At 38.7% G+C, this 26,691-nt stretch overlaps 1 protein-coding gene across 4 annotated transcripts in view; it reads right to left on the reverse strand.

Annotated features, from left to right (window-relative positions):
- MAP3K20 (mitogen-activated protein kinase kinase kinase 20) overlaps positions 1–26,691 on the reverse strand; it is a 125,828-nt gene that overhangs the window by 28,501 nt on the left and 70,636 nt on the right. For 3 of the 4 annotated variants that reach the window (XM_019554090.1, XM_019554092.1, XM_019554091.1), the window contains exons 11-16: positions 20,102–20,237; positions 7,792–7,836; positions 6,332–6,362; positions 6,086–6,225; positions 4,414–4,476; positions 2,544–2,636 (exon numbers count right to left, since the gene is read on the reverse strand). In XM_019554090.1, the coding sequence (XP_019409635.1) occupies positions 2,544–2,636; positions 4,414–4,476; positions 6,086–6,225; positions 6,332–6,362; positions 7,792–7,836; positions 20,102–20,237 (508 nt within the window). Of the gene's footprint in view, positions 1–2,543; positions 2,637–4,413; positions 4,477–6,085; positions 6,226–6,331; positions 6,363–7,791; positions 7,837–9,979; positions 15,040–20,101; positions 20,238–26,691 lie in introns of those variants that run through there. The other variant, XM_019554093.1, reaches the window with a different exon arrangement.

A 26,691-nucleotide genomic window follows, 5' to 3' on the forward strand; every position in this document is an offset into this window, starting at 1 on the left:
GGCTAGGGTCTGGAACCAACTTCCAAGAGAAGTGGTGCGGGCTTCTACCCTGGGGGTCTTTAAGAGGAGGCTGGATGAACACCTTGCTGGGGTCATTTGACCCCAGTATTCTTTCCTGCCATGGCAGGGGGTCCCTTCCGACCCTAGAAACTATGAAACTATGAAACACAAGGGAATAATCTGGTGCCTTAGGACCTCTTTCTCCTTTGTACAAATGCACAAGGAAGGGGATAATATGTGCTTTAAGCACCAGAAGTTAAGCATGTTTGCCTGAGAAGTCTAAGAAATAAAAAATAATGCACATAATATTGTAGCAGTCTACATCTGAAAAAAGAAACTGAAAAGAAAATGTAAATGAAAGACAGAAATCTCCAGGAAGCAACCCAAGGAGTTTTGGAACTAGGTAAAACAATTTAAATACTACTCCAAATCCCTACCAAGGATAAGCCTACTTATTCCTTTCTGCAGATTGAATGCAGTATCAAGTAGTGAAATCAAGAGACATCTAAACACTATAAACCTCAAAAGCAAAGCAGTCAGGTATCAGGAGATGAAGGTCGTAGGAATGTAGGAACAGAAGGGACCTCTCAGTTCATTAAGTCCAGGTCTCTGAATACAGGCAACATTTTGTACCAGAGTCTACATGAACACCCACTTTGGCACACCACAGCCAAATAGCATAAAAAGGGTGTATGTATGATTTAGAACAGGGCTACCCAAGTGGCAGCCCACAAGGGGTTAAACTGTAATCGGTAGGGCTTGTTGGCATGGCTCCAGAACCTGGAGGTGAAGGATGCTGTTGCTCACCACTCCACTGCCTTGCCCACCACTGAAATCAGGGTCTTCAGCTGCTGCTGGTAACTCAAATCAACATCAGAGGAAAGGAAGGTGGTGAGAGGCAGCAGAACCCCCTAGGTTTTGGAGCTGTGCCAACAAAGTAGCTCTAGAAGCTGGCCTGACAAGATACCATTCTGCCATTGGAGGTGGACCATTTATCTCTGCAGCCCAGACGTGGCCCACTGTGCCAAATAAACTGGGCAACCCGGATGTAGAAGAAAAAAATGATATTTCTGTCACAAGCTAAGGCATGCTTCATTCATTCACTCTTTCCACAAAGCTGGCTAGTTTTGGAAAGATTTTACTCTTCAGCCCTGGCAAACTAGGTGAAGAATTAGAAAAACTTTGGGTCAACCTACATCTTGGGAAAAATTACATGATGGATGGGCTTGACTGGGCCAAGGTTAATAGCGCAAAAATACAAGTTACACAGAATGTAACTAGGTATCTTTGAAACCGCTAAACATAATGCAAACGGGTGAGTAGCAAGAATGTGGCATGCTCAGTTCTTCCTTTTACAATTCCCATCATGGCTTGTTGTCTGGGACTGACATTCTCCACTCCTTGTGGATTTACTTTAATGACACTGTTTCCCACCCCCATATTCAACATATGGGAAAAAAAAGCCTCTCATCTTGAATTCAAGTACAGCATCCTTGCCTCCCTCTCCCCGCCCCTGCCCAACTGTTTACCTTCACTCATATCTCCAGCTCCAGCTTTGGCCCCACTCTGGCCCAAGGCACAGAGCACATGGTGGCTTGAACTGGCCAGGCAGTAACAGTGGCAATAGTGGCAGTGGCAGCTCCAGCCCTGACTCTGGCTCCCGCTCTGACCCAGTCTGGGGCCCAGGGCTGGGGATGCTATTGCTGCTGTCATTACTGCTTGACCGGGTGGGGGCCATAGCCACCATGTACTCTGTGCCCTGGGCCAAAGCTGACTGAGAGTACAAGGCAGGGCAAGGGGCAGGAAGCAGGCAGGAGGAGCAAGTGGTGTGGGGGGTGCAGGGAGCACAGGATGGGACAAATGTCAGGGAGGCACAGACAGCAAGGGGCAAGGTGCAGGTGGAAACAATATGCTGGGGTCCCCTGCCTCTTTTCTGCTACATTGCCTGCCCCCTGCCACTGCTTTCCTGAACAATTCCAATAATTAGATTCTCTATACGGAAAAATTATAGCAAAGTTATACATTTTCTTTGTATAGAAAAGGGGTGGGGGGTACATCTTAACAGTCAAAGTTTTCTGGGATTAAGGTAAATATGATAATATAGTCACCATTGTGATATGTTCCATCTTCACTGGCCAAGAAACTAGCAGACAATTTATTTTCAAAACTTCGTCTAGTGGCAAAACACTATCTGCTTTCATCTGGAACCCAGTTTATTTCTTTTTCAAAAAGCCCACTGATTTTTCATAGTCACTATTATAAACCTTACAAAGGTGAGAGTAGAGAAAATGTTTATGAGGAAATCACTTAATTTCATGCAAAGCTTTCTATACTGCTATTTTTCTTGTATCACTTTCTTAAACCAAGCTTGTCAATGTTGATTCAACATTTGTCTGCTAATTTGAAATTTTTTCAGTAATTTCCTGAGCAGCAGGATTCACATTGCTAAAGTAAAATATTGTAATGGATACTGGACCCTTTGGACAACAAATAAAACAACCACCCCAAAATCAAGAAATACAATTGTCACAACATTCATTTACCTGTGGACCATTTCCTGGTTTCAAGTGATAGCCAAAAACAAGTTCAAGGTTCACAGTTTTCTCCATGTTTTCTTCACTTCCACTTGCAGAATCCTACCACAGAAGTGCAATGTAAGAAGAAGTTTCTACCTTGAATCATTCTCAGACAGAAGCAGAGCTAAGTTTGAGAGTTAAGAGTCTAACCCTTCTATGTCATAAACCTGCCAATGGGAATATCCTCTCACAGGGCCAAATTCTATTTCACTTTATTCTACTTCACTGAAGGGAAGCATTTCAGCTCTACACGTGTCATTTTTGGCACTGAAGCACAGTTTGTGATTCAATCACTTGGGCAGTGTGGGGAAAGAGAACATGGTAGAGTGTATGTGGCTATTCTGAGAGTAGCCAAGGTAGAGAGAAGGATGCTATTTTGAGAGTAGGCCCTGTGTGTTAGCATAGACTCCTGCTCTCAAGAGGGCAGACCATTCCCTACAGCTCTCTATCCCTATCTAATACCTATTAGAAGCAAGGTGCAATGGCTCAATTTCAAAAGGAGCACATACTTGCCTGGCCAATATGTAGCTTTACTGAACACTGTCAGTAGCCACATAGACACTTGTGTGTCCACCCTGTATAGGTAATAGAATTACAACTGGTGTGTAAGTGCCAAAAGTGTCATTTACATGGCTGGAAAACTGACACTTGGGTGCATACAGTAAAATACATTTCTGCCCTCAGTGATGCAACCCATTAAAACATGTACCAGATCTCACACCTTAGATTCTGTGACATTATCTACAGTAGTGGCTTCTGTCAGGGCCAATTCCTGGGAGGTAGGGTAAGTGCCTAACACACCATGTAAAGCACCTGTTTCATAAACTTTTTTCAGGTGGCTTTTAACAGACAAAAGTATGGGGGCACCAAGTATAGTATTTCCTTATTTACTATAATAGAATCAGGAAGGATGGGTACATTATGGGCTGGATCAAGGCTGCCTTTTGCTTAAAAGTAAGTAGTTACTTATACAAGTATCCCCACTGACACACAAGAGGCACTATCCAGCCCTCTCATATTATCTCAATGTTACCACCTATAGTAAATAAACATCTTTTCCATCATAATTTTTTTGAAATTCATCAAGAGTCTTACTGTCATTTTACCAGGTTCTCTCACATATACCACACTGCAGAAAATAACACAGGCTGTTTTTGAAAGGCAGAATGAAAATTTTTCCCTCCCCCCCAGAGTTAGTTCCATAGACATAACCTAATCTTCAGCTGACTCGCTCTCCATTTCCTGCTTAACTAAAAGCAAAAACCCTAACTACTGCTGAAGACTGCTCTCCATGAGTGGATTTATGATTCTGAAAAGACCTAAAGAGTCTCCAGGGCTCTGAAGCAAGAAGACAGACCAGGAACTGCTAAAAAACAGCAGTATTGCTCCAAGAAAGTTTAGCTTGATTCGTGGAACATCAAAATCATCAAAAAGTAGAGTTGATCGTTAACACCTCTGAAGTGAAGAACAATGAGCCATTAAGTCAACTGACTCCCTCAGCTGCCTTAAATAGCCACTGTGAAGCAGGAATACCCACTGTGAAGCAGAGTGCTTGTATCCCAGGCAGAAAATCAGCTTCTCAGCTTAATGCGTGCACCCTTATTATGAGGGGCTCATTTTTGGGGAAAAGATGCATGTTATATGTAAGAAAACTTGGCACTTTGTTCTGATGCAAATATACATATTGTTAGTCTGATTGTAGGACTCTGTTACAGACAGTGGCACACATGGGTGTGTGCTCTGCTAACTATAACTCCTGCTAGCACCACTTCATCACAGGAAGGAGTAAATATTTGTGTCAAGACAGGAACCACATTTTAAATAAAGAAACACTTGCCTTAGTTAACGGTGGAAAGTGAAACATGTTTAGGTAATCGTGAGTTAACTTCTCAATAGCAGTCTGTAAAAAACAAGCAAAATCAGACAAGTTATTTACCATCTAATAGCATCAACATAGGTCTGAACATGCAGTGTAGTGTGTGCATGCATAAGTTAATTGTGATGCATAAAATTCTTTGCAGAACACCTTAAAATATAGACTTCTTTCAATAAATGGCTGTGAAACTTCCCAATACTACTTGGCAGATCTATCTGCTGTGAGTATTCAGAATCAGATCTGCTTAATTTAATTCCCAAAAAATGCTCTTTTCCTGTTTTCACTCCTGCTCACTCAGGTCAGGCAACTCAGGTAACCATCAGTGAGCTGCACTGTCTTTTTAATTTTGTGCATCAGCAATTTATTTACTAAGTTTCAGTAAGTTTCACCGAAGGCAATGGGGGTTGCACATACCATTAACGGTAGGAAATGGAAACAATAGGACTGTGGAACCCTTTTTGTTGTGGTGATGCGCAAGACAGAAAATAACCCAGCTTGACTCTTGGAGCTCAGGTTAAATTTACAGGGTTGGCAGTTAGAAAAAAAAAGTGTCCTTTTTCTAGTAAATTGAGCACACTTGATACGAAATCATTGAAACACAATGGAACCCCACAATGCCATTTTTAAAGAGCCATTTTTCAGAGTAGAACCACAGGTATCTACACCCTCTTCTGTGACAATAAGTATTATTAATACCACTGCTTCACAACTAATATTTTCCAGCCCACGATTTTGCTGGATTCAGCATAACTATTAAACAATTAGAACAGCGTAATCTTTTGTAGATGAAATAAAGCTCAAACTGCAAAGCAGCCCTACTCTGTCAATCATTTAGAGGCATAGACAGATGGAACATTTACATCAGTGTAATTGGCATTACACTGGTGCAAAAAGGTAGCAGAAAGATGATGCAAATCCCTAAATCAGGGTAATTTCAACCAATTTGGAGCAGAATTACTCCTGAAAGAACTAAGGATAAAACTCTAGTGGTATAACCTTCACCATTTTGTATTTCCATGTCCATCGCAGAGACACACAGAAACAACATACTACTGTTTGTAGTCACTCTGGGATAGCTTCATGTCTGTGCTTTCCTGATCCTGCTGTAATTTACATTATGTACAAGAAAACATAAATTACACTGCCTTGCGCATTCATCCCTTTGTGCCCTAACTTTAAAATTGCTTAAGGGGGGCAGGCAGAGATTTGTATGGATAATAACTAAAGCTCAGGAAGAAGTCAAGAGATTTCAGTTCAACCAACATTTGGTACTTGTTCAAAATACTTTGATCAAGCTTGAAATCTTGGAGGACACGATGTCATAATATTTACAAAGGTTTCAGTTGGGATCTATTAGTCCAATTCATGCTCTATACAAAACCATGTCACGAAGAAGAGGATCACGATGTCTCTCTCTTTTTAGAAACAGAATGAAAAAAAAGATGATAGAAATTTTTGTCAGATCAGAAAATATTCAGGTTTGCTTATTGGGGATAAATTCTGTGAGTTCTTGAATTCAAATAGTTTTAGCGGTTTTTTGGTTTTGTTTTGTTTTTTTACTGGATAAAAGTGATAATTCCAGTCAACTTTTACACTACATACAATTGCAGTAATCAACATGCCATTAAGATACCTTTAAGTGAATGATGTGTCCTTTAGAAACAATTCCCATATCCTTTAAATCATCTTCTTCTAGAAGAAGCAATCGTTTCCCAGTAATATGATGTTCCTTAAAAAAGTTGGCATAAATGCTCATGTCACCAGAAGTATCACCTGATGATATGAAAGGTATTTCAGAAATCCATACTGCTATTTAGCAGGAACAAAATTGATGGTTTGAGCCAAATATGAATGCAGTATACGTATGAATAGATTTTACCTTTCCTAACAAGCTGGTGAACCCAAAAACACTGTGAAAAAAAGGGAACAGTTTGGTTACATAATTAAAACTTTGCATTTTGCAGCAATTCAAAACACTTCAAAATTTAATCTGAATAATTTAATTTTAACACAAAACATACAGGACTTTTCAGCTGTGGAACAAGGAAAGCAAACATCTCTTTTATATTAACTTCCTGCGGCAAGTTGCTGGGTTATTATTTTTCTTACTTAAACGTTCTTGTCTTTTTCAGGGTTGTTGGTTGTAGCCATCTAAGGACACAGACAGACAAGGTTCTTTGGGTAGATGTGATACCTTTTATTAGCCCAACTACATAGTTGGAAAAATTGTTCCTTGACACCAACAAACTCTCTTTATGCCTGATGAAGGGTGTTTGTGCCTGAAAGCTTGCAAATTACGATTTTTCCAACTATTTAGTTGGGCTAGTAAAAAATATCACAGTTACCCAAAGAACCTGATCTGCCTTGTATTTTTCAGGCATTTTCTCTATTTTTACATTCATTTGGAAATTGATGTTATCCTAATATAAGTTTTAGCAACCTCTCATGTAATGGAAGATGGTGATGAGCAGATAAGACTATTACTATAATTGCATTGCCTTTTCAGTTAGTTCTATGTTAACTTTACTTAAATCAGCGAGGGCCAACCTTGCCACAAATTAGCCCTGCACCTACAAGACTGCCAACTCCTATCCCAATCTGATGCTCAACTTTGTGCTTCTTGCCCTCTCGGCTGATGTGCTATCTGTCTCCTCCCTGATGCATCATGTGCCACATGCAGAGGCTGCTCATGCCGCAGGTTGGCTACTTCTGACTTAAATTACCATATTATGTATGTATTTCAAATGAGTGATAAAAAGGACATTAAGAATACTGTGAAATAAAAACATGTTGGAGGGAAATAGCTGAACTTTCCTGCTTGTCATTTAAATTAAACAAGTGTTCGAAGTAGGATATGAAGTAGGCACAGTAGCTAAAAACAATCACATTTCATATTTTACTGTACATGGAAATGGTTTTCCATACCTTTCAGAATCTTACTTTAAAGCAAATTCCCTGATGGCATGAGCAAAGAGGCTGCAATGTTTGAAATCCCCCTCTCTTGGCACTGGTTAGATATGCATTCTTAGGGTACTACAGCATTGCCTGGTTCACGCCTATGTCAACATAAATTCAAAGGTGATAACCTCTCAAGCTAAATGTTTCTGCAGACATTTCAACATGTGACCATTTAACCAAGGCTGATGAAATCCTTAATCTGTCAGGCCCAAGTTGTTTTGAAACCTCTTTGGAACAGGAATTTTATACATATGCAGTGCTATAATCTTATCAGAGTTGTCAAGTCACTGCAATCTAGATGCCATTTACAATGATTTGCAATATTTTTACTTTATAGCTACATCAATACAATGTTGACTGAAATAATAAAAAAATGCTTACCACATCTTCTTCAGTCCATGCGCATATATCAAAGGAAGGCAGCAACTGTGAGAGACATGAATTAGAAAGAGCAAAATTGTTCTTGTCTGATTTTTTACCCTCCCTGACTTTATTTTGGTGGCTAATTTTATGTGGTACTTTTTATTCTGCGAAGACAATGCATCTTCTGGCATAAGGAGGACTTTGTTCATTATATCATGGATTGGGTAAAGCTGTTCCCGGAGTCTAATATACATCATATTCCTAGATTAAATCTATTAATTTGATACAGATTGGCTTCAGTGATGTAGTGGTAGTGACAGATTAATGCCTTTACCTTCAGGAGCCAAAATTATTCAGAACATTCCCAAGTGAAAAGCAAAGTAATCTTAGAATATCAACCACCCAGTTCCCTCACAGCAGGACTCACTGTGAGCCACTCTCCCCTTTTGTTGACTATTAGAAAGAGTTTGGTGTTACTGTGGATTTTTGCTACAATTTAACTTCAGTACTGAAAGGAGTGTCTTGATCTTCCAGAGCATCATCTGTCAGAGCAGGTTTCAGTGGTGTTCTGAAGAGAGCATACCCGACTGGGAACTGGGCCACTGCAGGTAATCTTCCTTATTAATTAAATGTATAAGGCTGTTTGCTCCCTTCTTATATTTTAGTTTGTGCTTAGGCCTTCAAGGTCATACCTCTGAGGAACTATGGATGACACAATGTTTGAAGGAAGTACTTCCCAATTTAGCTAAGTGCTATAGTCCATGCACAGCATCCTATGTTATAAGCAAAATCCCACGGTCTGGGCTATGAAAGTATGAGGGGATCATGAGCGATGCATGAGAGAAGGGATATGTTAATGAAGGACTGGATTGTTTAAAAAAATGAAACAGTAGAAGATTGCACTAAGATAGTGATGTTTTCTAACCAGCAAGAGTATGGGCTCTTAAGCTCTCTCAACTCTCTGGTATCCTGTTAAGGAATAAAGTTATTTTATGTGTATTTGAAATATCAATTCCTCCCAAACTTTGATCATTATTAGCTGGCTACAAGTTTATTGAATTATTTAAATAATGTATTAACTCAGATTTAACAAACAGGATTGCCCAGTGGCCCTTGGCTTTTGCGTTCTCTTTCCATTGTGAGATAAGCTTTGTAGGCCTTTTTAACCCAAATTATCCAACCTCTTAAGAACCACAGACTCTTCTCCCCAGACATCCTCCACATATGCCTGGGCATGACAGTAGAATGCTGCCCACATGTGCAAATTATTCTTTACCTATCATGCTACTTCTTTCCATGATTTGGCCAACTCTGGGGAAACAGGCCAGGATGCCTGTCATCCTTTCAAAGCAACTTCTTCCATCCAGATATGTGAAAAGCCTTCCTGCACAAGACTCTTGCTGAAAGAATCATGACTGGCCTCCACTTGTGGCCTACGTCCTCAGTTAGAATTCCTGCTGTTCCTTAACCTTAGATGTACTCCAAGATGGAGAGAGGAAAGTCAAGTCTCCAGTGGCTCTGCACAACTGCTTTCAGAGGAAATACCTTGCTGAGCACACCCCATTGACCAAACCAGTTGGGTCAACTGGCATGTCCTCACATTTGCTCTGCTACCCTTCCTGCTAGAATTTTCTGGGACAAAAATGGTCTCCTTAGATGGAGAGACCCATTGATGTCTGGGCTAAACAGCAGATGGGATAGATAGATTTGACTGCAAGAAGGACACTTCACTGCTGAGCCAGTCTTCCCAACCTACCTAAGTCAGAAAAATACAGGAAAACTGTCTTGTGTCAGTTATATGTAGGATAGGAAACTGATATAGGAAAGCAACACACACCTGGCAAACCATGATGTCCAGTGTGAAAGGGGGGGCCACATTGCTTGCAATAATCAGTATAATTACTGCACTTGAATTCCAAATATGTTAGTGCCTGTGTTTGCCTAATAAGCTTGATAGAATATTTATATTATTGAACTGTCTACTGCACAAGCTCAAAATTGCATTCATGACTAGGCAAAGTAACTTTCCAGAGGATTTCCATTTTTATGGGAAGAAAAATAAAGTAACGTAATGTTAAATCTTTTTTAAAAACTAGCAAAGAGAAAATCAGAATAAAGGACTCCGCACCCTGGTTCATCATTGCACACTTGGTAGACTGCAATAAGGACATTGGTATTTCACACAGGAACAAGGATGCATAAAAAATTACTGTCAAAATGTTTATTGCAAAATGGAAGTTTGGAACAAAAAGAAGCAAAAGAAAAAGTTCACATCAAAATAAAATTTCTGACACCAATTGAAAACAGAGAACATTGCATATTCTTTTTTTTTTTAATCTGGAAACTCAAATTCATATTGTGAATAAAGAGGACATCATATGTCAAGTGCAGTAAAGAAAATAAGTGACTCTAAAAGACCTTTCCACACAAGGTTGTAAAACTGCATGTTCCATACACATTATATATTCAGTTTATGCCATAAGTATTTGGACACAGGCTTTGCTCAGCATTATTTTTCAGAAGGGAGGATGACATTTGCTAATTCTGTGAAAATAATTTCTATTCATGTTTCATCTATCACACTTGTTACACAAATAGCATCATTTCCTATTACTTAGTACAAAACATTTTCAGTTGTGCAAAAGCAAAAAAATGCAGTGAACTACATCAGACCTTAAAAGGCAATAAAATATTCTGCACGCAATACAAAAGGTTTAATTAAGGTACGTTACTGGTACTACAGTTCTGAAATTAATTTTCATACATCAGAAAGCTCTATGTAACTTCATAGTATACACTTAGATGAAATCTGGGGAAAAAAGAAAATGCATCTATCTCCAAATTTCTGCTGGTAGATTCAAAGGACTATAAAAATGATTGCATGTCCTATGAGCTTGATTTGCTACATGAAATTTGGAAGAAGAAAGCAGATTCTATCCTGAATAGTAATTAAACCTCTGTCAAGTTAGAGGTCTAGTTAAAAACCTGTAAAAGCTGCCTGATTACAGAAAGGAAGGAACTACAGTACTAAAAAGTACAGTAACTTTGCTATTCATTTGCATGATATGCACGGTGTGAATCTACTGCTGCTGCTTACTATATAAATCATTAATGTTTCATTATTTATTTGAGAATAACTGTTTTAAGAGCAACAATGAACAAACTCAGTATCTAACAAAAACTTCAAATGATAAATGAAGGACAAAAAACTCAAGAACACAATCATGTGCCAAGGAGCTGTCAAAGTTCATATCAGAAAAACTCTGCCTCTAGTGAGATTAACTCCAAGTACTTCAGTTGCAGTAAACAAATCTGGCCTACTGATTAAGCATATCCCAAACACCCCACAAACTACATAAAATGGATTAAAACAAAGTCCTCAGCATCTAATAAGCATTATACCTCAAAGCAGTTTCAATGCTAAAGCACTTGCAGTGTTACAGTTATGAAAGTGATTAGATTCAAACAGTCAAGCTCAACCTATTTCCTGAACCTTTTCTACTTCTGAAGACATGAGAATGGTGTTACGAGTCAGGAAATACTAAGCTCCAGCCCTAACTCACTCCATAACTTTGGGCAAGTCAAAGGACTAAACTCTGAGTGCCTTATTCAGGTAATCTGCCTGTTTCATGTTAGTTTAAGCATAAGGTCTAAGAACTAAGTAGTTTAAATTTGGCCCTTCTCTGTATCAGTTTCCCTGTCTTCAAGTAGGGTAATAACAATTTATTTTATTTTACCTACCTCACTAGGCTCTCAGAAGACTCCTTATTAAAATTTTGGTTATTGTTCTGAAAACATGTCAACTACTGATTGTTACTAGCATCCAGACACTATAATGGCTAGACATCTTGATAGAGGAGGAAAAAAATAACATGCGCTCTCTGTAGAGCAAAAAATAACTATGGAAGATCTAACCGGATTCTGATCTGCCTCCATATCAACAGAACCATTAACCAAATACTGTTTTTAGAATCTGTTATCTAGCAAGGCTGTTAGATGAAGACAAAGCATAGCTTGATAATCCAATCTCATTTTTTAGTTGAACTGAACAGTCGTTCAAGAAGAATAAAAAATTGACTTGTTAAGCACAAGTGAATATTCTAAATAAAAAGCCTATACACAGGAAAGGCCAATAACAGACTTTACCTTAGTGGGTCTTTATTTCACTACAATTCTGATCATTACTTGCTTTCAAAGTGGAAGCAATTAGCCAAATTTATCCCTGTTTCATTAAAAAAAAAAAATCCTAATTCTGAATTTTTTAACTAGCTCTGATCTCTGTGTATCATCTAAAATTTATTATACCCAAGCAACTCAGTTCCACTTCAGTGGGAGAGGTATGAGAATATTTTCTACCTTGAGCAGGGTGTTGGACTCAATGACCTCATAAGGTCCCTTCCAGCCCTACTTTCTTATGATCCTATAATTAGAGGACAGACTTGATTTTGCTTGTTTTATTAAAGAAAAAAATACCTCCATAACATATTAATGGAAGAAAAATTTTATTAGGCTAAGACTAAACCAAAGAGTGGATCTGCCAGTCTCATTAATATCTATATGTATTAGGGTATATAAACTGCTTTGGATTACCAGGTGCAAAGAAAATGAAAAAGATCAGTATCAGTATTTAGAAGAGCTATTTCTGCATTTAATTGCTCAGTACACGGGCAAATTTTGATTTCAGTTAAATCGGTGCAACTCTAAATCACACAGTACACAAATCTTTCTATTTTTCCTGCATGCACATGTGGATATTACAAAAAAAATATTGCTGCAGTAGCTGTTTGCATGTGTGGATGGACAAAAGCATATACCATCTGCATTAGAAGTAGCCAGTTTACTAGAATTTCCTTGTAATTCTATCCTTTGTGGTTTTCAGCCCCTCCCATCTTGCTAAGTTACTTTCTGTTAAGTTTCTAAATGTCTAAGTTTCTACCACTGACACTGTAGGAGCAAACTTCACTTCAACTAGACACAGTAAATTTTTCCAGTAAAAAATTACTGTACTGTTCAACTTTTAAATTACAAGTTCTTGCCAGTATGAAAAAAATGTCCTGGATATCAGAGGACTGACATCAACCCAAAACATTTGCATCAGGTAGGAAGAGGGCAGAATCAGGGTCAGATTCTACAGATTTTACACATTTTGAAGGCCTAGTTCTGTGAGGTGCTGTGCACCTTTAGCTATAACTGAATTCAAGGGCAATTCAATGCACCTGGTGCTTCACAGGTTATCAAAATGGTGCTGGACCTCAAAGGCTGAAGCTAGTTACCTCTCACAACTCAAAAATTAGTCCTGTCAATCTATAAGGCTTCTTTTTTTTTAATTCCCCAAGAGTTTTTTCTTGTATTTCCAAACATAGCACACAACGTTCCATACAATTAAGAGATCTCTTTTCAAATCTGCTGTCATTTATGTATCGATTTCTAAGATATTTAGATAAAAGTAACTGTCATTGTATTAGTTTGAGGATGGAATAATCGGCTCTATAATTAAAAATAGCCTTTCAAACTAGTTTTCATAACAGAGATACCAATAACATTGTAAATCGAATTTTTGATTATTCACTCTACTACACCTAAGCTAAAAGGTAATTTTCCCCTTCTTTGGACAACCATTTTAAAGGGTCACTTTCTCCTGCACCAGTGCACAACTGCCTTGGTTTCCCTCTCTCTTTCTGCATTATCACAAAAGAGGTCATTAGGAAAATATAAATACTGCTCTGAATACAGTGAGTGTCAAGTATTTATTGCAACAGATACTTACATTCTGAGTTTTAGAATGATGCATAACAGTGACAATAACTTAAAAATGATTTTACTGCAGAAAAAAAGCTATTGGAAATCTAGCAAACATTCCTTATATCATCCTCCAAGCTTTAACTCAACCCACAGTAGGAGAGCCAAAACAAGTTTACAGCATCCTTTGTAAAGTCTCTCCTGCTCGCTCGCTCTCTCCCTCCTTTTGTACGAAAGACAATGATAAGTGGTCTAACAAATACAGTATAATCAAACATTGCTGTAAGTAACCTGAGACCAAATTTCGCTTAGCTACAATGCAATACATCCAGACGGAGCAAGGCCAAAGTTAATGAGGCCTCCAGTGTAACAAAAAATGCACATGTAGATTATAATACCTGCTCTTAGATGCTGAGATCTGACTGTAATTGACCGCGCTAAAGAGTGAATTTCACACACTTAACCCCCCCCCCCCAAAACACTGTTACAAATGATCTATTACCAGTGATTTTCTGGATACAGTTATTGTTCTTACACTGTGTGTTTAAATTACAACTTTATTTCGCTCAATCAAGCTTTGCCACCTTAGCAATATATTTATTATATCACAGAATACAGCCTTGAGAATGACTGAGAAATCACAAATACAGGAAAAGCAATGTTACTGCATGAATGAGAAAGAGTGGATTTTATACGTAAAACCTGTATGGAAGTACAAATATATTAATATGTTCAACAATAAAATTAGTGAGTAAAACTATAGCAACACAAAGAAAAGCAATGGATGTCTTTTTAAAAATGATATGTGTTAAAAGTTTCCCCCAGTGTTTTCTAATCTTAAATATATTGAGCTATAGTTTCTGTAATCAGGCACCCAGGATTGCAGCTAACACTATGAAAATTAGGTAAAAACACTATATCTCAACTTGTTTTGAAAGTTTAGTTCCAAATTTCAGCAAAGCAGAAACAGGCAAACACAAAAATAACATGTATTTTTACATACAAATATGACTGGCCTAGAAAACAGAGTGCTATTGCCTTTGTTTCTTTTACAGGGTTTAAACGGACCAAAATGACAGGATAGCTTTCTAAAACATGATTGTTTTGCTTTGCTAGAAACAAATTTTAGATTCAATTAGGTTTCTGATTTCACTCACTACTATCATCTGAATCATCAAAATAATCATCATCGTCGTCATGATCATCATCATCTGACCAGTCGAATTCACTGAAACCCACAGCCATGTTGATTTTCTTCCCCCTTCTCAGAGAGGTGCTTTTAGAAGAATTCTTTTTGGCTTGCATGTTTATCTGCATTCCAGAATGCAGGACAGATCCTGCTTGGTTCATAGAGAAGATATCCCCAAAGCCCGTCATCATCAAGGCCTTCAGACTTTGGTTCATGCCAGCAACCTCCCCGTTACTTGTTGCTGTGATCTGACATGACATCTCTGCACTGTTTGACTCCTCTGTTTTAGATTCAAAGTAAGACTCCTCAGACATTCTTGCAGCAATAGGTAAGAAAAACTATTTAAAGGAGGAAAGGACAGAGTAAAAAAGGAAAGTTAGAACCAATTTAAATCAAGGAAAAAGAAAACACCATATTAGTTGGCAATAAACAGAAAGTATAATTATTAGTAAATTAAAAAAAAACCCCAAAGCTCAAGTAAGAGTTCATTAAAATAGAATTGTCTTAATTCTTTTAAAATGAGAGCACAAAAATCACCAGTGTGCGCAAAGAACCACAGGCAGTACAGCTTTCATGTTGCAAAAAGATTCCAGCTTTTGAATCCCTCATTTTGCAAGAAATAAAATGGTTTACAACATTTTTTACTCAGGCAGAGCATAGGAGCACAGATACAGAGAGGAGTCTTGAGTGACCTTCTTGGTTTTAACTCTCCGAACTAAAGGGTAAGTCAGCTTATAGTTAAAAGAACCCAAATGAGTCCCAAAGTCTGGCGCAGAGTGAAATGTTTTTGTCTGTGTCAGATTATGTTAGATACTTCTAATCAGAGACAAATCTCTCTCCCACTTTGGTAGGAGAAGGGTGAGTAGATTTGTTTGGGCTGCTAGTAAATTGCTTCTATAAACCACTTACATATTTTTTTATTCACTGATATCAACCTGTACTTGGTGTTTGTCTGTATACCCTGAGCACATGGCATTTCCCTGACCCAGTTTGTTACCATTTGTTTCCACAAAAATGAAACATGTCATTTTCAGATAAATAATGATTAATGCCCCTTCAAGAAGGCCACATTAGCAGTAGTAACCTCTGACATACTTGCTGTCCACAGGGAGTCAGAGTTCTGGCATCTAGTCCCAAATTAAGCCACCTACTAAAGGAGCAGCAAAGGAGCAGCTTCTGCTCCTGGACTGCTGAAGCGGCCTTTAAAGCTGTTTTCTGCCTGAAATTCATAGTTGTCCACACCTTTCTTAATCTGATCGTTTCTACTCAATCTGTTTGCTACTAGGGGAATTATTGTAATCATATGCATGCTAGTTTGTCAGATTCTTCAGAAGAAAGAGAAAAATGGAGCAAAAGATCATAGTTTCTCATCAGTGCCATGTCACTGGTGAATCTTCATTTTAAAAGAATATATGCTTGTCTTCTCAGTTCAGATTTCCCCCACACATAAATACATTTTCCTGTACCTTAATTAAAATTAATGCCATAATAAAGACTTAAAAAATGAAAAGTTAGGGAGGTGGAAGGATAATGAAGCTAATAATACATCTTACATTATGCTTTCTGTCTACGAATGACAGGATGCTTCCTATTTATACTTCAGTTCTATGTTGTAGAATATATTGTTGAAAAAAAGATCACATGACTCATCTTCTAACACTTAATCCTTACTCAACACAAGAGAACCAATGGCTTCTATTTATCAGTGAAAGATCAAACCTACTGCATATACTATAACTGCCCAGCATGTATTAAAAGTTATACCCCTGGGTCTTACATGGTGTACAGCAATATACATCTTGACAGCAATATTAGGATTTTATTCACATTCTTTATTCATGGGAAGAATTCAAATTTACAAGAGCTACTACACTCCCTTCCTTTACATGCCTCTCTCTAGTTTCTGTGGTGATACTTAAGTAACACTTGACAATGGATGGGCAGCTGATGTACTGTAGCTGTGGCTCATTATGCTAATCATAATCATCTCACTGTTACCTTGCATTCCTCCATTATTTATTGTATCCACAGCTATCTTTTGTCATATACAAAGATAAAGAGCTCTCTGGGGCAGAGCCCATCTTTAACTTGTGCATGTACAGTGCCTAGCACAACAAGGTCTGATCTACAGCTAGGGCTTTCATTTACTTCCATTATATAAACTAATGATAATATTTTTAAAAGCCAGGTGCACTTGTAAGTGAATCACACTATGGATAAACATAGTGTTTGTTTCTGCCCCTCATCAACTGCTCCAAGATTCCTCCCGCTACCAAAACCAGCTCAGCAACCCACCCATTTTCTTCACAGTTTCCTTTTCTCCTTGAAAAGGATGTCCCTGTTTCTGAACGGATTTGTGCAGCAGGAATATTGTATTCTCCAAACAGGGCCGAGATTCCTTTGTGCTGCAGTGCTTTACAAGAGACATTGTGGCTGCCAACACAAAGGACTCTGCAGAATATTAGATTCAAAGGTACCTGCTGCATAAAACAGAGCAGAAGCAGGGTCGGGGGGGGGCATTAATCTGTCAGAAGAGTGCTCAGGAGAGGCTGCCTAAAATGTGACAGTTTATCCAGTCTATGCCTAAAACTGTCCTTGACCCCCGGAACAATTTTTTTGCATTCGTTCCTGTACCTTATAACATGTTCTTAGTCTCAAATGCATAATCTTGCTTCACTTAGAGTAGATGAGGGCTATGCAGATAAAGATACCAAACCGAAGTTGAGTTTGGGGTTTTCTGCCTTCAAGCAAACTTAATTAACAGACTTTATATAGGTGGTGCTCAGTCTTTTGGCCATGCAGGGGCCAATTGCAACAAATCTGATTTGGGCCACACCAAATCCAGACCTTGCAGACACCAAGCTCAATGTCCTGCATTAAGTACCTGCGAGTTATTCAAATTAACACTTTGCTTCAGAACAACCATGGCTAATTTGATCTAATGGCCATTTAACCTGGACTGCACCTGTTTTGTTACAGACTGAGCCAATATGTCTCGCACCAAACTGGCTGTCTATTTTTAGCCCTCCCTGCCACCCGCTCCCTGCTGCCCCAGTTGGCCCTGCCCAGCCTTACGCTGCCCAAGTTGGCCCTGTTTACTCAATCTAGCATGGCGGATTCCTCCACAGGGCTCCCCCGGCTTTGGAAATTGGACAACAGGGTAGTAACAGTTAGCTGCCCCTGCTCCGCTGCTGCAAAATTCTGGGGCCCACAGGGAGCCCTGCAGACCAGATCCTGTCTCAAAGACCAGATCTCTCCCATGAGTTGAGCGCACATTTTACACACTGAAAAACTGAGGGACAGACCCTCTGAAACACTCTGTTGGATAGAGGAGGAGAAGAATCCTGTGGCCATGTCAAGGAGTCACTGCAGTCAGTGGTTTGTGGCCTTCCAGATGGGTGTAAGATCACACACTTCAAAACTAATGGACCTCAGAGACTTGTGAGGTCAGAATATCCAACTCAGTATATATCCTGGACTCCTCTCACCCTAAGTCTTGAAGTCTCTGCCACGTGGAACTGTCACAATGCAGATCCCAACAGCTCTGAAAAGCAGGGCACCTTTTGTAGTGATACGGGTCTATTCTTTCTCTTTCCATTTGTTTTAGGCTTTCCCTTTTGAACACCATTTTAATCATATTCATTTTCTTTTAAGTCTCCTAATGTACATCAGCAAGATGCGCTTTTAGTAAAAGTATATAAATTAGCACTGAGGAGAAGGTAACTTGCCATTAAGTAAACACACCTAAAAGACCAGGGCAAGTATTTATGCCTATGCAAAAATTTGAAAACAGTTTTCTTTAGCTTCTCCACTACAGCAATACAAAAGATCATTAAAGGTATCTGAAATATAAGCCCATACATTTCACATTGTTCTCAAACTCCTCTTACAAAAAGAAGCTGCATTAATGCACTAGGAGAGTCAGATTAATGTTATGCAGAAATAAAGTCCATGCCAAGTAGAATATACCTTAGCACAATCCTTCACTCTTTCAGAACACTAGCCACAAGTGAAAACGGAAGTGATGAGTAACTGCAGCAGTTAAAAATTAATAATAACAGATCCTAAGCATGTTGCTCATGAAGAGTTTCTCTCATTAAGGCTGTGTCTCATGCTTTGCTCTGCATAGATGACAGCCCACAGCTCACTTGCTGGAAGTTTGCTGGTGTTAAAACCAAGCATGTAGATACTGGGTATAGGACGTACAGTGTCTGTGTAGATGACAGCCCACAGCTCAGTTGCTGAAAGTTTGCTAGTGTTAAAGCAAGCATGCAGATACTGGGTATAGGACAAACAGTATCTAGGTATAGGAAAACATTCATTCTTCATTACATTACTACACATTCATCACTGGAAAATGTATGCAACTTCTTTCATACTATGTTAATAAGCTGTGCCTCAAAACTAAGTTGTAAGCAAGCTGGGTTGTCTAGAATATTTCTATGCAAAAAAAAAGATTAAATTGGGCATAAGGGAATCAAAGTCCTGCTATCTCAACCTGGTATAGTCCTGCTTTGAGCAGGGGGTTGGACTAGATGCCCTCCTGAGGTCCTTTCCAACCCTAATTTTCTATGATTCTGTCCGTTTTCCCTAATACTGTAAATACAAGTAGAAACATATTTTTCTGTTCTAACATGCATACTCAGGCCATATTGTAGTGCTCTCTCTCACAGAACTCCAACAGAAATTACAGAGTCTTAGCCTCTATAAAAAATATGGGATAATAGTGAAAATGCTCGCCTTATTTATTCATAAAAAATCAGACACACCTTCAGTTTTGAAATAATTCACATTTACAAGTACAAATATGTTAGCAGGACTCATAAAATGAAATCTAAAATCATCTAGTATTTCTGGCCTTCTAGTCCATATAATACAATACATTTTGGTTTTGCTCTTACGAAAATGAATTAGTGAGCGTTCTAAAGCCTTTTCTCCAATCAACATAAATTATTACTTTGGGGGCTCAACTCCACATTCATTCAGTTGCAGTCCTTGAATCATGACTTTATTGAATAGGTTGGTTTGAATATAAAAATCAAAAATCTTATAAATTCTAGTAACTGAGGTTAACAACACAAATGTATCATATTGTCATCAAGTGTAATATCGAACATAGCTCAAATAGTATCATTCTTGTGTTTAAGCCACAAATATTTAAGCTGAAAACTATCATTAAATAAACTAGAAGAGCTAAAAAAACATTGATAGCACAATAAATTATGTGCAATGCATTGGGCAAAAGACTACCATTTGAGCTTAATACAATAGGACTATAGAAACAAATGGAGGACGTGGTGGTAATCTTTTCATAGAACATCCCTAGCCCTAGAGTCATTCAGATGACACACAAAGCTTGTTTTTGGAATCAGAGGAAAAGGTGAATTACTTCATACTTACAGGAGTATTGGACTGTTCTGTTAACTTCTGCTCCCACATCCTTAAACGTTTCTCCCGTTCCTTTAGTTCCTGCTCTTTAAAGCTCAGATCACGCTCCAATTTCTTTAGTCTCTCTAAAGTTGCCTCAATTTCACATCTGCACAGAAACAATTTATTAAGTCTCGTCCTTTCCTGACAGATATAAATTGTTCACAATTTCCACATGAACATTAATTAAATGTGAAAGGCTGAAAAGTACAATACTAACTCAAGCAATACATTTAATTACCAAAATACAAAATCTTTCAGAGCCTTAAGAATAACAGGTAATGTTTACATTTAAAAATAAACCAGGATGCCTTACTAAATAAAAAAATAAGAGAGTAAAATCCCTTTTCCTTTGAACATAATGAAATATGATGCCATCGCTGAAGGAAATTGGGTTAAGAAATTATAATGGGGCAACCAAAAGAATTTCTGTGTGTGTAGGTTAATAACCCCATTTGCTTTAAGTCTATACCTTGGCTACAAACATTATTTGGGCTCATGGTTGTCATAGACTGCTTTAGTACCACAGCATTTTCCTTCCACCTTCCTTACTACCATTTCTCAAGGTTGTTATGTAACAATGATTTAATTCCACCCTATTTAAAATAAGATATGGTTTGCGCTGCATACTTTGGATTAAGAACATAAGAGATATCCTACTGGGTTAGACCACAGGTCCATCTAGCCCAGTATCCTTTATCTCCCAGTGGCAAAGGATAGATACTAGAGGGAAAGTATTTATGCAGGGCATACCAAGACTGATCTTCTCCCTGACCCTGTTCCTTTTCAGCTTTCAGCATTTAGAGAACTAGGAAATTAGGAAATCTGTAGGCTGCAGCCCACACTATCATGTTTAATACCCAATGACGGACCTATCCTACATGAATTTATCTAATCCTCTTTTGAAACAGATTCAGCTCTCAGCTTCTACAACATCTTGTGCTAATGAGTCCCACAAGTTAATTGCATGCTGGGTGAAAAAGAATTTCCTTCTGGTTTAAACCTGCTATCTAATAGTACATTTATTCACAAACCACAGGGTCCCAAATAAGAAATGCACCTTTCTTTGGGAAGGCAGAATAAAGGAAAAAAGATCTTTCTTTGAAAACAAATAATTTAATATAAGTGATGAAATGCAACAAACCATTTTGTTCTGTTCAGGATGGCACATGTTCACACATGCTACAAAACTGATTCAGCAAGCATGGTGATATAGCATAACTACACAACCGGAAATTACAGGAGGCCTATGTGAAGTGTTGACACCTACTAATACATGTACTTTTAACCAAACTGTTCAGAAATCAGTCTACACATTCCAATTTTCAATAACTAATTTTCAGGAGAAAGGTTTATTTCACATCTGAACTTTCCCTGTTGGTATACTGGATACAAAGACTGGTTTGGATACCCTCTTTTAAGCCAGCTTTGATTTTTAAATCCAATTTGTACCCATGGGGCACTCCTTCAGTTTTTAAATAATGCACACTTACAAGTTCAAAAATGTTAGCAAGACTCAGAAAATGCAGTCATAACTTCTCTGCATTTTCTACTTTTGTAGGAAGATGGGAAATTATTTGACAAATGGAAGTATCATTGCTTATTTATAAATTATAATCCTTTCCCAGTCATTCACTGTTGGCCTTGGAAGGCTTAGAAAAACCAAAGTTATTGGTCTCCTGAATTGTAGGACGATCTCAGATCCTGTAAATCTTGCAAATCTTTACAGCTAGTTCTGTAAAGCTGTAAGGGTTGGTTTATTTACTAAGTCTTACAACCTCTTTAGACGAATATAGGTCAGGAAGTGACAGGAAATTTTTTAAAAAAATGTATGAATGACATTATTAGTCTCACATATTATGTCATGTATACTGTTTTATCTGCTCTGTTCACCATAGGATAATTTGAGGACACTTGTTAGCACTGCTTTTGTTAGTTTATGTCTCAACTTTATTACTACTTATCTGTAGCTTTACACATTTTAAAATATGTAAATTATGGTTTTCTCTTAAATAAAATTCTACAACAGGAAAGTCCCAGTAACAATAGCTTTCCATATGTCAAAAGCCTACTGTGTACTGTAATTATCTCTCTTCATTAGACAGAATCTTCTCTTATAATAAAAGGTCAGTCTGTGAAAACAGCTGCATTCTGAAAAATAATTCCACTGTATAATAAAACAGTGTAATTAAAAAGAAAGCTACCATACATTGCCCAGTTAATGAGTCTTAGTTCATAAATATAGCAGTTTGAAACATACATTATAGGACATGTGTACTTGTTCCTGTAGTTCTGCAGTTTGATCTTGCTTTCTTGATTTTCTTGAACCATCTCATTATACACTCTCAAATAACATACACTATCTTATTTATAAATGATACAAGCAACAACTATGACTGGTATTTGGTTTTTTTACTTTTGTATTGTCACTGATGTTTCATAATAGGTAACATTACAACAGTACCAGAATAGTGGCTAAAAAAAAAGGGAAGAACGGTTAAATAGTATACATGAAGAAATGTACCTTTTTTTTCAGTTTAATTATGCACAGTATAAACTATCAGTGCACGGATAGTAAAAACTTTCCCTACCAAAATAAAAGAAACTTGAGAAAAAACTTCATTTTGGGGAAAGTCAAATAATCTCCTAATGATAAGTGTATGCTGCTAGTCCAGGGATACTTAATAAGAAACAAATGTTCTTCAAGACAATATGAGATTGTGACAATTCTTAGCATAATGAGACATGCATTATGTTTAGATAATAATAAAAGAGACATATTAAAGGGGAACAAAAATGTATCTTTGTCAGCTCTGTACAAAATTAACTCTTTCCCTTTCTCCCATACCAGTCAGAGCCCTGCTAAGTCCTAATGAAGAAGTGTGTATATACTCCATGTTATAGCACAGACACCTTTTGATATGGCAGAACACTGTACAAAACTAAAAAGGGTGCCCTGCTCCTTTGAGCTAGGGAAAGATGTTCAACTTTAGCCAGGGAAAGACGTTTTAACTTGCTTACATATTATTTCAAAAAGCCCAAGCCTGAATTGATTCAATCTTTGCATGTTAGTCTAACTTGCAGAGAGTGAATCAGTTTCCAGATGGATAAACATTCCCTTTGTATTAAGGAAATGCAGGCACATGCCTGCAGTGGCTCTAGCCAGAAGCCTGGGGGCGCTATAAAAGCCCTCCATTCCGCAGGGAAGCCTCCCCTCCCCTGCTGCCATGGTTTTGAGAGTGGGCTGTTTGAGGCTGTCTGGACCCAGAGGAAAAGCTTTTCCCCCTGATTCTCCCCCATCATTGCAGGGTAGGGAGGGAGGGTCCTATGGGATGCTGTGCAGCCCCAGACAGGGACTCTTCCCACCACTTCTCCCCACTCCCCAGGGCAAGGGGAGGCTCTGTTCTCCCTCCTCCTCCTCCCCCAAGAAGGGCAGTGGGAGCACAGAGCTCAGCTGGGCAGGGTGGGGGGGGGTAGGGACCCCCACAAGCTCCCCCCATGGCATGCAGCCCCCACTGACTAGCAGCAGCAGCAGGTGGGGAGTTCAGGGTGTTCATGCTTCCCCCATTCCCTGCTTCACAGGTCCCCACACTCTGCCGGGAATGGAGCGAGTCCTGCCCCCTGCTTTTGTGCAGAGTCCAGCACAGGGCTTCCCCTTTGCAAGTGTGGAGCTACAGGCATGCGGTGCAGAATGCCCATCCAGCACCTCACTGTTTCCCTCTCCACACTGGGAGGAGGAAGAGGGGGAACAGTCCCACCCAGCACAGAACAGAGCCCCTCTCTGCACCCTGCGGGACAACCAACTCAGCATGGCTCCGTTAAGGTGAAGGGGGCAGGGAGAAGAGTTAATTTTTCCCTCCATCCCTTCTCTGCAGCCGGGGTTTACCAGCTCCAGGGGCAACCGCTGCAGCCCCCTCCCCTCTGCTTCCCAGCAAACAGACTGACCCCGGCTGTCGTGGGGGAAGAGCAGAAGAAGGGAAGAATTAACTTCCTCCCTGCTTACTTCACCTTAACGGAGCCATGTCTTTTCATTGTCTCTGCTAGGAAATGGTCCCTGCTTGGGCTGGACAGCAGAGGGGCAGGGTCAGTCCTGCGGATGAAGCAGACAGCCCCGCCCAGCCCAGAGAGCATGCCGGGATGCTGGGGACTCTGGTTTAACTTAAACCAGGAAGGGGGCTGGGACAGACATTGCATAAACCAGTTTGAGCCAAATCAGTTAAATCTGATACTACATTCAATCAAGTTCATCTCAAGCTAGCTTTGGCCATTTTGAAACTGGTTTATGTATACTGAATGTCTATTCTGTTACAGGTTTAAGTTTATGATTATTAATTATATTAATATGCAGTGCATCCTGCCATATACCCCCACCTCATTTTTGTTTTTTTGGCATGCCGGCACTCCACCGCCTTACAAGGTAGACACGGTTTTTTCGGTACCCTGGCCAAAAAAAACTTTGCCTACCCCGACACAGACCATGTGACAGAGTGTAACTTTCAGTTCCAAGGCCGTACTATCCCCTCCCAAAAGGAGTATTTCCAGGGGCAAAGGGAGGGACTTCCAGGGGCAAAGAGTAGGGGTTAGGGAGCGGGACTTCCAGCCACAAGATGTGACTGGAAAAGGGGCAACTGTTAAGGGGCAAGGCTACCCATGCAGCCCTCGACAGCTTACCAAAATTTGTTAAGTAGCCCTCCAGCCAAAATAATTCCCCACCTCTGCCCTAGGGTTTCAAGGAGAAAGAGACATCCCTCTCTTCTCCTTTTGTTACCAAACTTTCCTATGAATCCTGTAGCCAATTAACAACCATGCTCTCTAAGTTTTGACAGCTCCCCTTTCAGCTGCAGCTGGTTTAACCTTCTACCTGGAAGTTTTTCAGGGTGTATTTATGTGAGAACACATGAAAATTAAGCTGAACTAGTCAAAAGGGTGAGTTTTAACTGCATTTTGTTGAAGCACACTGAACTTTCATGTGGAAGCAGATATTAAATTCATATCTTTAGTTAATCTGGCATCATGTTCCAGAAAGTCACCATACAAGCATCCTCCTATGCACAGGCATGCATCAGAGTCCATGTTGTCACATAAGGGGTAGGACAATTCATTTCCCCCTTATCTTATGAAATGGTATCAACCATGTTCCCTATTTTGGACCTATTTCTACAACTCTACTTAATCCAAATTATAGGCAAGTCATTCTCAAATCAAAAAAGGTTTATTTTCCTTTTTAAAACCTCTGCTGAAAAATTATTAAATTTAGTTTTACCACCACTCACTACCTTTGTTTTAATCCCCTTTCATGGCTTAATAAAAGCAGCAACACTTTTTACTTTAGTGCCTTTTATTTAAAAATACATTCACTGTTCCTCAAGATGCAAGTTTCTTCACAACAATATTAAATAGTCATAAAATAGCTGAGCTGCTTGAAGAAAATTTCTGAAAAGAGAATAACTGTCCTAAAAAAAAGTTTAATTGTACTGAATGTGAATTAAACACACTTCTGTTCTGCTAAATGGACCAGGTGAAACTAAATATTTGTTTCGCTCTCGCAAGAACCTGAGTACCTATCCACTTCTGGACTATTAGCAGATCCACTGTAACAAATTTGATCCATCTACCTTCTTATATGGATCTTCATATTCAGTAATGCAAACAAGATAAATCAAAATGATAAAAGGGAACAAATACCAATACAGAAGTCAGACTGATTTTTCCAAAGTGGTAAAATAACATAAAAATTCTGGCATGCCATGGTCACACAATAAATTCCCACTATGGGTGGGATTTATTCTTCCAACATTATTTGCATAACTCTGTTTTAAAAAAATACAGGATAGATAAAATACCAGCCCATAAATCTGCAAGAATCATGGTGTCCTGAAAACATATACTTATCCCAAAATAATTTAGTAGATCCCTATTTTGGATACTGTAACAAACAAAATTTACTCCTAACTCTTCCCAACAGGGGAAGAGGAAGGGATATGAGAAATAAACGGGTATCTTGGATTCTTCTAAAAAAAAACAAAGTTAGAAAAAAATAGAATATAGTTGAATGTACTTCACACACAAAGGGAAAAATTAACTGTAAGCACAACAGATTCTTTCAACAGTCTAGATTAACATTCAATAACCAAATAATATTTTATGGATTCGGCTCACCAGTAGGTTAAATTTTATTTCTGTACAAGGTACCTCAATAGCAACTCTCAGAGTCTTATATATAGATATATCTATATATAACTAATATAGAGATATTAGAGTTTGAGAGTTGATAACAAGGAACCTTGTACAGAAATAAATTTTAACCTATTAATAAGCCAAGGTATATCTATATCTGTAGTTTGCATTTTATATCAGCAGATGGCGCAAAGCATTAGCGTGCTGTATTGAGCTGTGCTGCAGTTATCAGATTCTCTGCTGAGTCAGTGGAGGAATAATGTCAGCTCTAAAACACGCTATTTATACTGTCATCATGTGACCTGGCTCAAACGTCCCATCTTGTGGTCACTTTTTCCACTTGTGCAATAAGATTTTCTAGTGATCGATTCTCTTTTATAATTCAC

This window comes from Crocodylus porosus, unplaced genomic scaffold (assembly GCF_001723895.1).
Source record: "Crocodylus porosus isolate Cpor-Errol unplaced genomic scaffold, CroPor_comp1, whole genome shotgun sequence".
NCBI lineage: Eukaryota > Metazoa > Chordata > Crocodylia > Crocodylidae > Crocodylus > Crocodylus porosus.